A 10,778-nucleotide genomic window follows, 5' to 3' on the forward strand; every position below is an offset into this window, starting at 1 on the left:
TCTCTCTCTGTCTCTCGGTCTCTCTCCCCCCCCCCGTTTGTCACAGTTCAGATCAGAAGCCTGACAGCGACCCCCAGCCCCGTTGCACAGTCTCAGAGCCTGCCTTCGCCGCACCTCTCTGCTCTCTGCTCTCTGAACAGCTCATTACCCAGAGAGCTCCTCCTCCCTCGCTTCTACACGACACCGCAGACAAACAAGCGCAGGCGACGAGCGACGGAGCAATGAGAGAGGCTGAACTCCTGAGTGCCTGGATGCTTTACCTCTCTCATATATGTGTGTGTGTGTGTGTGTGTGCGTGTGTGCGCGTGTATCATTAATTAATCATTAATACACTCAACTGGGTCATGCGTCAGAGGAGAAATTACCAACAAAAAACGTATTTAAAAAAACTAATGAAACCCCAAAGCCCAGAGACATATCAATACAAGTGGTCACTACAGAGGGATAGGACTATCTATCTATCTATCCAAATATCTACCTATATATACCATCTATCTATAATCATATTCATGTACATTATGCACAATTAAAAATATTCATGATATGATAAGACATGCGTTGCATGGGACCCATAATCTACTGACAGGGCTAGGCCCTGCTCCACAGTAACAGATGAGTAAGAGCTAACAGGCCCATAAACTGATGTTCTGGGTTGGGGGGGTGAGGTTAGGGTTAGGGTTGCTTGGGACCTGGGGGTGGGGTGGGGGGGTTACAGTTTACCGCACCCCATTAGCAGGGGCGTACGGGTGTAGGGGTCTCACCTGCGATGGTGTTGAGGAACATCAGGTACTCGAAGTTGGAGATCTCCCGCCTCTGCCAGCGCTGGGTCATGTTGGAGGACTTGAAGAGCTGCCGCGGGGTCGCCAGGGAGATGCGCCTGGGGAACGGAGCACGCCCGTTACCACTTTTCGGGGAAACAGAGAGGAACCTATGCTACGGGCAGCACCCGTCCTCTGCTCTAAGAGAACGAGGGCTGAAGTCATTTCAAGTCAAATTTCCACAGTTTTCTCTGAGGAATTTTTTAAATTAATAAATCAAATTCTGCTTCATTATATTGATTGACTCAGGGAAGGGCAGAACCCAGGAGCCCATTCACCAAACCCTGCAGAGGAGGGCCTTTCTGCGGCTGGAAATCACTCAGGCCAGCATTCGATGGGAGATCAGAAACAACAAAACAAACCAGTAAACAGCGAAGACGCCCAGCGTGCGCTTCCCCGCGCAGAGCGCTAGGTAGCACGCTCGTTAGAGCCTCATACCGGGGTCCGGGGCCACGCCCATGTTCGCTAGCGAAGGCCCCCGCGAAGGACACAACGGGATTTCCCTGCTAATGACCGAAGCGTTTGATAGAGCCCGTCAGCGAAGTGCGGTCGGCACTCGCACGGGGAATAAAGAGAGAGAGAGAGAGAGAGAGAGAGAGAGAGAGAGAGAGAGAGAGAGAGAGAGGGAGAGAGCGGGGAGATAGAGAGAGAGAGCGAGTAAGAGAGAGAGAGATAGAGAGAGAGAGAGAGCGAGAGAGAGAAAGAGAGAAAGAGAGAGATAGAGAGAGAGAGAGCGAGAGAGATAGAGAGAGAGAGAGCTGGAAGCTGGAGCCAGAACGTTCTCTGGCGGTAATGGACCTCACACACAGCCGTCACGCCACGACGCCGTCCCGCGCGTCTTCCGGCGTGTTCTCCCGCCGCTACCGCTAGGCCCCCGCTCTAACGAGGAAACAAATTACACCCGGAGCGGAGCGTCCTGACAGGGAGAGAGCGCGCTCGCTCGGAGATGACAGGGATTCGGGAGCCGCCGATCAAACAGGCGGGAAAAAGAGAGAGAGAGAGAGAGAGAGAGAGCCTCTTCGGGGAGGAGGAGTTCGCAGTCAGAGTCTGCGCGCTACGACAAAAAAGACGCTTAGCTGCGCTGGAAAAGGCGATGGAAAACCGCAAAGGACTGTGGGAAAACGTATGGGAGTGTAGTGACCTCACGATGACAGTGTGAGACAAGTGGTGCCCCAGTGTTATATTTTAACTGTTTGTGTGTGGTGTGTGTATGTGCATGTGTGTGTGAGTCTGTGTGCGTTCTGAGTGCGTGTGTGTGTGTGTTCTGAGTGTGCGTGTGTGTGTGTGTGTGTGTGTGTGAATCTGTGGGTATGTGTGTGTATGTGTGTGTGTGTGTGTGTTCTGAATGTGCGTGTGTGTGTGTGTGTGAATCTGTGGGTATGTGTGTGTATATGTGTGTAGAGACTACTGAGCTCAGGCCTACTGCTGAGTCTGGCTGCCTGCTCCAGAAGCAGAATGAGTTATGGAAGCTCCCGTTCCTCACTGTAGCAGGGCCGGGGAAGCAGCACTCTGGTACAGAGTCTTCAGAAAGGGAATTAAGCGGTTCGGCCGGGGTCACTGCCCACACGCTCCTGTGACAAGAGCAATGGGATTCACACGGTCTACTGCAGGCTCCTCTTCCTGGCCCGTGCACAGGCCCAACACCGCCACACACAGACACACTGCAGCACTCTGGAGACCCAGTTTCCACAACAGATAAAGGAATTAAAATGTCATATCGTCTCAGTGCCTTATTCCTGGCTTTCTGTGGGCCCCACACAGGCAGATTATTTTAATTCTAAATTTAGATTATTTTCCCCGTTCCTTCATTATCGTATTACCACTTAATCTATCTTTAAGTACTGACACTGAGCTGGGCAGCTCCGCCCTGCATCCACGTTCCTCCACAGATTACCTCCCTTTAGGGAGTTTTTTTTTTGCCACATTTTGTTGGGGGTTCATTATATGAAGAAAGGCAGTTATTGCCCTTTCTCTCTTTCCTCCAAAAACGGCTCACCTGGCCTGGGGCAAGCCATAGCTGGTGCCGACGCCCACCCGGGGTAGACTGTAGACCACCTTCTTCACAGTGGCCTGATCCGGGAAGTTGAACATGACGGAGGCTGAGGGGAGAGAGAGAGAGAGAGAGAGAGCATGGTGATGTCACGTTCAATTTTTCCAACAACAACAACAGCAACAGCAACGCGTGAAAATGAAAGGACAAAACACAGCCCGAAGAAATGTAAAAAACATCAAATAAAAAAAAGAAAGATAAAAGAAGGAGACTTTACTTCTGTTGGCCATGAAGACCTCCAGGGCGGTGTTCTGCAGGAGGCAGCGTCTGGAGAAGACCGCGCGGATCTCGCTGAACATCCATTTCCCATGCAGACCCTCGGAGTAGGCCAAGACCTGGCGCAACGATCACAGAGCGGGAGAGAGGGAGGAGGGAAAGAGAAAAAAAGAAGGAGAGAGGGAGGGAGGGAGAGAATGATAGCGGGAGAGAGGGAGGGAGAGAAATAGATGGAAAGAGGGAGTGAGAGAGAGACAGAGGGAGAGAGGGAGGTAAAGAGAGATAAAGGGAGACAGGAAGGGAAAGATAGAGGGAGAGAGGGAGGGAAAAAGAGAGTGAGCTTCACAGTGGGCATCACAGACTGAATAAGGGAAAACAGTCTCTGTCACATGATCAGAGCAGTGGATGAAAGCAGACGGGCGCGCCCCCCGTACCTACACAGGCCTCTTAAGACCGTCTGATCTGAGCGCGCTCCACAGAACGGCTCCATGGCAACAGCGGCTGCCCGTTTGAGGGCAGCAGGGCGGCCACGCCAGATCGACTTCGCGGTAACAGAGTCAGACAACGCCAGGGGAACACACGAGAGGGAGAGGAGACGTGAGGAGACACGAGGAGGTGCGAGGAGACACGAGGAGGTGCGAGGAGGCCACTCCCCGAGCCTCCGACGCGCTCCCGCTTTCAAAGGAGGTGCCACTCCGCGCCGCGCGCTCCCCAACACTTTCACACGAAGCGCGTTCAGCCCCCCCCTGCAGGGTCGAAAACAACCCCCCCCCCCGGGGACGCCCCAAATACATAAATAATCAACACGGACGCGAAGGCGGGGGGGGGCGAGAGGAAGCATCATTAGACCGCCCCACCTCTGCGACCGCTGGGCCTTCTGAGGGAGATGGAGCCTGTACCGCTGACAGGTGAGAATGATCTCCTCCTCTTCCTCCGTGCCCGCAACACCCCCCCCCCCCCACATGCCCGCATCCCAGACAGAGCACAGCCAGGGCGGCGGCAGGAGCTGGGGGGGGGGGGGTGGGGGGGGGAGTCGCACGTCTCCTCGGGTCACACTCACACTTTTCAAACTCAATCAAGGAGGTGTTAGACAGAGATGAAAGTCCCTCAGAGCTTCAGGGAGGAGAGGAGGAGAAGGCGGAGGGTTGCGGGGGGGATGAGGGGAGGAGGGGGTGGGTGCAGTGGGGGGGGGGGAGTGAGACGTTCCGTTGGGCTAGGTTAGGTCCGATGCTAATGCTCATTTAAAATGGTGACAGGCTGCAGGAGAGTCCAGAACAGGCCCGGCCTGCTTTAATTTCTCCCTGGAATAGCTCTCCCCCGACCTTCCCCGCCACATCAAAGTCTCTGGAGCTCAATTAAAATTGGATTACGCTGAAATGCTCTATCTGCGGTGAGCCTCCATCGCCGGAGATCCCTTCTCCCATAATGCCCCTGCCTGACAGTTCAGCATCCCCACTCAAACAGTTGTCATAGAGACGGGGCCGGCTTGCCTGCTCCAGGAGGGAGTGGGGGAGGGGGGGGTGAATGCCAGTGTTGCTGTAAACCAAGCGCTCAGCGACCCGGTGTGTGTGTGTGTGGGGGGGGTGCTCTTATTTATTCTCTCCTGGTAGGGAGGAAACAGGAAGCAGAGTCTGGCAAGAGTGGGGGGGGGGCTGCCTGTGTGGAGGCAGGAAGTGAGAACAACAACAACAACACCGCCGCCAAGGCTCAAGGGGATGCTCTCTCTCTCTCTGTCTCTCTCCGTCTCTCTCTCTCTTTCTGTCTCTCTCTATCCATCCCTCTCTCAACACCTGCACAATATCGCTATTTGCAGTCAGTGACAATGAGTGAATTGGCCGATCCTGAGTCTCTTGTTGGAGGACACCGCGTGAGCCAGCGCGGGGGGGGATGGGGGGTGTGGGGGGGGTTTAGCATAGAGCAGAACCGACGAGGATGGGAAAACCTGAGTGGCCCAGAGGTGCATTGTGGGAAGACGGAGGATCAAACCCGGAGGGAGGGAGGGGGGCTCAGACTCGTGCTGTGCGTGCTGACAGGCTGGAGCACATCGCCTCCAGCAGCCGCCAGACGCGTGGGGCGGTCCTCACCAAAGACGACCCCAGCATCGCCCGCCGCCCGCCGCCCCGCCAGGACGACTTTCATACGGTGATGAAATCATCGCCCTCAATGCCAACGCTCTCCTGTTTTCAATACTCATCTTCAAACTAGCAGGTGTGTAACTGCTTATCTGAAACAGCTGTCAAACCTCACTGAGCATATCAATACACAAAGTTTTTTTTTTTTTTTTGGTTTAACATGCTGAAATCGCTTTTTTTTTTTAGCACATGCATTATTCTTCTAACCTTCCACTGCATTTTCCAATGTTGACAAGAATCGAGAAAGATCATGTGCCGAAAGAGATGAAGACCAGACCCAACTCGAAGGTCTTTTATCCACAAATACTACATTTAGGACGTTTTTTTTATTCAAGGGTTTTCAACCAAAATACAAATGAATCGAACTCGTAAATTAATTTCTTTCACCAGCACGGGATTTCAGTGAACGGAGTGAATATCTTTTATTTCTGCCAAGATCATTTCTGTCGAGTTCCCACGGTAGCTGAGAAACGCATAATAAATAGGAGATAAACATCATCCTGGAGGGAAAATCTTTGTGGACACTTGAGCGCAGCTCTGTGCATTATGAACTGAAATGCAGAGAAGAATAAACAATAGTAATTTAAGGAGGCACCATGACTTCAAGAACAATTACAAACGCATCCAGAATGCATACGAAGGGAGGCCACTACTGTCTACAGGCACAGCAGAGGTTCGCACCTTACTATTTACCGTTAAGCAGTTTGACTGACACAGGGATAAAGCAGTGTTTGTGCCTATTACGCCTACACTGCAGAGGTCTGTATTACCCTTCTGATGGCGTTCCGAGCGCAGAACGTTGGATAGGTCTGAGAGAACCTTCAAACTCTGCTTGACAATCAAGGTAATTATTAGGGAAATTAGCAAAATATTTCAGAAATCATCATCTTAATTACCTTATACACTTTGGACTTTGACAGAGTTTGCATATCTGTTATCTGAAAAAAAAAAAACCCATCACAATTGAATATTTTAACCAGTTTGTTCCCATAGTAACAAAATATCACAATGGGTAGCCCCCCGTAGTATTTCTGTAAAATGCCTGAAATGTCTTGCCAGAAAACATCCCCTATGGGAGAATAAATACACCTGCAATTCTGGATGCGTTTCCATTTAGCTGGCAAGAAGTAAGACTGCCTGGTAAAAATGTTCCAGAAACACTATGCACACTATAAAACAAAATGAAACTTTTAAGGGAAACCTGTCAAAGGCAGCCTGGTAACATCAAGAGATATTTTACACGGAGGCCACAGTGAATAACTAAGCCCTCTTCCATCGCTGGCTCGCTCCTATCAGACCTGGGTCAAACACGTATTTGTTTTCAGATTCAAATTCTTTTCTGTGCTCTATCGATCTTGCCTGGTGTAACTGAGCCTGGCCAATATGACCAGAAGGCGGGGTTCGCACTTTTTGAGAGTATTTCATTGGTTCCAATACAAGGGACAAGATCAGTAAAAGCGTAGAAAAGCATTTGAATCCAAAACAAATACGTATTTGACCCAGGTCTGGCTCCTATACAGTTGTGTACAGAAATGGATCAGGAGCCTCGCAGTCCACTTGCACAGGCTACACACGAAAAGTCCCCCCCACCCTATTCATTGTCTGTTTGAGCGTAACTGGCTGACTGTGGAGTGGAGGGAAGCAGCAGCTCAGCGCCGCGTGTTTTCGAGGGGATCGTCCGCCAGTCTGCGCTCCACAGAGGAGGTGACAGTGATGAGCGGGAGCACAAAGTAGGCTTTCCAAATTTTTGGTGGGGGGGGGGGGGTAAAATAAAGAAAACAGGAAACAGAGCAAGGGGACCAAAGAACTGTCTTCTGCAAGAGGTCTCTCATTTAGGAACTCTATCAAACCGCACCCTCAAAATCAAGTTCTAGTGAGAAGAATAAATACCAGAATCAATGTCTGAACAGGGCTGGCAGGAAAGCTACCATTACCTCAGAGTGTTCTCTTCCTCTGAAAACAAAAGTTCTGAAACCTGAATATATTTATCTTCAGTCTGATTATGCATAGTACTCCGCTGCAACAGATATCCGTATCCATTTCATACTGAAATATCAGTCGAATACCCTCTCATGGAGATGCTAGTATGACTGTGCACCATGTTACATACCTGACCATGACCACATCAAATAATATATTTCCCCTTCCTACAACTGCCAGCCCTCACAAGCGTGGGTTTGGGTTCACTCTGTGGTGAAAAACTACAGGCCAAAGGGTCCAGCCAGGACAAAGAGGGGAGAAAAAAAAACAGCGAAGACAAGGGGAGAGAAAAAAAAAAGCAGCACATTTTCAAAACATCCCCCAGATCAAGAAAATTTGTCATAACAAAGCTCTGGGTTTAAACCAACAAAGCAGGTGCCCCCCCCCCCAACCCCCCCACCCCTTGCACTCTGGGGGCCCGTGACAAAGCAGAAGCCCTCATTTTTTGAGGCCCAGCTGCGTGCAAAAAAAAGAGAAAATAAATAAATAAATAAAAACGGGGGGTAAAAATGGCGTTTAATGAACCTGTCTGCCGAAGCTGTCCCCGGCCTGTCAGAGGTGTCAGGCGGTGACGGGCGCTGGGGACGGGGGCGCCTCCAGTCACAGACGGGCCCGCCAGCTGGAGGCTCCGGCCCCAATCTAATCACGCCACCAGGAAGGCACCGGCACCATCAGCACCCGGCCTGTCACTGCTGGGGCGGGGGGGGGTTTGGTGGGGCGGAGGCAGGGGGCGTGGGGGGGGGGCAGTGGGGGGGCTAGGCGGGATAGCCGACGAGCCAAGCCTATTGTTTTGGGTCTGTTTGTTTTTACGGTAAATTTTTTTTTAGAATTGTGAGCATTGTGGACGGCGTTCCCATCCGTGCCAATTAAAAAACAGAACCGCCGACACGCGGGGTCTTCACCTGCCGCGTGCGGAAACCACGACCCTTTCCCGCGTAGCACGTAACGTCATTTAGCTTTTCCGTCTTTTTATATCTGCTTTCTCTCCCTCTCTCCCTCTCTCTTTCTCCTCCTCCTCCTCCTCCTCCCTTCCCAGAAGGCAGCTGTGACAGAGAGCGGCGCTGTGTTGTGCCTGAGAACCGTCAAGCCGCGGAAAAATATTGTGACAGACGCTAGGAGGAGAGGCGCTCGCTCGCAGGTGAAACCGGGGGGGGGGGAGGGTTGGGGGGGTTCGGGAAACGCCGAAACGGAATACGACGCGCTTTGAAGCGCGGGAAAAAATAAAAAAAACAATTATAATCACATTTCGCTACAGATTCATACATTTTTAATATTCCAAAGGACGGGGAGAACGGCGAGCCCCATATTGCATTAGGGCTACAGACGGGGGGGGGAGGGGGGTGTTGGGGGGGGAAATGAATAAGGGAGAAACGGTTTCTTCTCCCAGATGCAATTTGGCCCCCGTATAAAACGCGAGCCATCCCTCCTCCATGTCAAATTTCTGCCGAAATGGGCCACTAAGATGATTCCGTCAGTGCTGGAGCCGGCATGACTGATATATTTATACGGGGACGATAAACGCGGAGACAACCTAGCTATGATAGCAGCACCTCTGCTGCTGGGTCCTCTGCAGATTTGGCTAATAGGCTTCTGAGGGCAAAGCCTGACTTCAGTATTTAAAAAAAAACCTGACAAAGAGCAAAGGGAAGAGAACACTGCAGGGGGAAAGGAAGAGGACGCGAGGGGCACGCCAGCCTAATTTTGGGTGAAAGGGACCGTTCCCTGAAGATAGAGTGGGGTGGATTTTCACACACGCACACATACGCACGTGCACACGCTCAGACGCACACATGCACATGCGCAGGCACAGTCACATACAAACATACTCACACACAAAAATGTACACTCACATGCACACACAAACACATACACACATGAATGCACACACGCACACCCGCACACAAACACATACACACACACAAACACAAACACACAACAAAACATACACACAGTACAGGCTGTAAAAAAAAAAAATAATAATAATAATTATTATTATTAATTACCCCCCCAGGCTATAAGGACCCAAGCTCTGAACACGTGGTGGAGTGCAGGGGAACGTGCAGCTCCGTCCCGTCTCTGAACCCGAAACAGAAGCCTGCAGGCCCCTCCACATGTGCACCTGAACACAAGGAGCCAGAACACCGCCAACACCATAACTCACTTTACCAGCTGCGCGTCAGGCCAGACAATGCCAGCGCAGAACGCAAAGCTGCGCATACGAGATAGAGCTGACGCACAGCGGTTACGAGCCAAGCAGCAGACCGTGCGCCAAGAAACACACAGGCGGGCACCGTGACTGATGCCAGGCCCAACCCTGTGCCCACCTGGTAGCGCCAGGTATAGGCCAAGGTGCGCCCGCTCCAGCACCCCCCGGGGGGGTGCGGCGGCGCTGTCGTTAGCTTACCCGACGCGGTAGCGCCGACCCTCTTTAATTCCCATCCGGGCAAAGCAAAGCAGAGCCGTGCCCCTCCGCGACCTCAATTTCCACATCCGAGCGGCGGCGCCCCCGCGCAAACCAAACTCCATTCTTCTTGTGTCAACCTGCGTCAGGCCCGCTTTTAAAATATGAATCTCATTTCTGTTACATTAGGCGTGCGCAGGACCGAGATGCAGGGGGGACGGGGGAGGAGAAGGGGGGGGGTAAAAATAAATAAATAAAACTCAGGCAGCCGAAGACGCGTTACTGACGACGAGCGGGGAAAAGTATGGTGCCCGTTGTATTCGTTTTGGTCAAAAACATTTAAAAAGTGTGGACTTTGTGTAGCACGCCGAGCCCATATGCTGCATGATTCTCCTTTTCTTTGTGAAAAAAACTGAAGAAAAAAGAAGAAGAAGAAGAAGAAACAGATAGAAACCAAATGCCTTGAAGGAAACGTGTCAGAAATTCAGACATTTAAGTTTGAGCCGTAATCCTTCCTGGGTCTCTTTAAGATTTAAAGTAAAATATTCTAAAATATCAAAGCTCGCATTTCATCTGATTCTTCACATTTGTGACAACTGTTACTGTAGGCGGGGGGCTGGTGGGTGTGAAGGGGGAGGGGGGGGGCATTTAAAATTCCTTCAGATTATCATTAAAAAGGCGCCTGCCTCGGTTCCCCCCCCCCCCACACACACTCTCGTGAAGCGCCATATCTCAACTTCAATAAAGTAACTGCCTCCGAAATCAGGTATTGGGAGGAAAATAAGATTCAGATTTGCATAATCAGTGTCACTGCACATTTGGGCCGCCAGCCCCGAGCGTGGCGGGAACGGCGACGGCGGCGCTCTCGGTCGCCCCGGCGACCGGCGCGATAAAGGGATGAGCGTCACGAGCGCGCGCGGAGCGGATCGACCGCACGAAGCGTCCGGCTACGTTTGTCAATAAAGCGTTCACGGGCGCGTTTCACGCACATCGGGGGGGGGGGGGGATGGAGGGCGAAGACGGGGGGGTAGTTTTCAGTGATGAGAGTTGGGGGGGGGGGGGAGGCAGTGTGCGGGGGAAAAAAGCCTGCACTCCCCTCACCCCAAAAGTCGAAAATAACTGCCATCTCTCACGAGCCTCACTCTCAACCCACATCCACTCAGCCGCACGCCCACAACGCC

The 10,778-nt window shown here is 51.8% G+C and overlaps 1 protein-coding gene across 1 annotated transcript in view; it reads right to left on the reverse strand.

The window, feature by feature from the left end:
- nbeab (neurobeachin b) overlaps positions 1-10,778 on the reverse strand; it is a 316,449-nt gene that overhangs the window by 56,823 nt on the left and 248,848 nt on the right. Inside the window, exons 41-43 of the mRNA XM_064301505.1 lie at positions 3,086-3,203; positions 2,815-2,917; positions 762-877 (exon numbers count right to left, since the gene is read on the reverse strand). Coding sequence (XP_064157575.1) covers positions 762-877; positions 2,815-2,917; positions 3,086-3,203 — 337 coding nt within the window. The remainder of the gene's footprint in view (positions 1-761; positions 878-2,814; positions 2,918-3,085; positions 3,204-10,778) is intronic.

Source organism: Anguilla rostrata, chromosome 12 (genome assembly GCF_018555375.3).
Source record: "Anguilla rostrata isolate EN2019 chromosome 12, ASM1855537v3, whole genome shotgun sequence".
In the NCBI taxonomy this organism is placed as follows: Eukaryota; Metazoa; Chordata; class Actinopteri; order Anguilliformes; family Anguillidae; genus Anguilla; species Anguilla rostrata.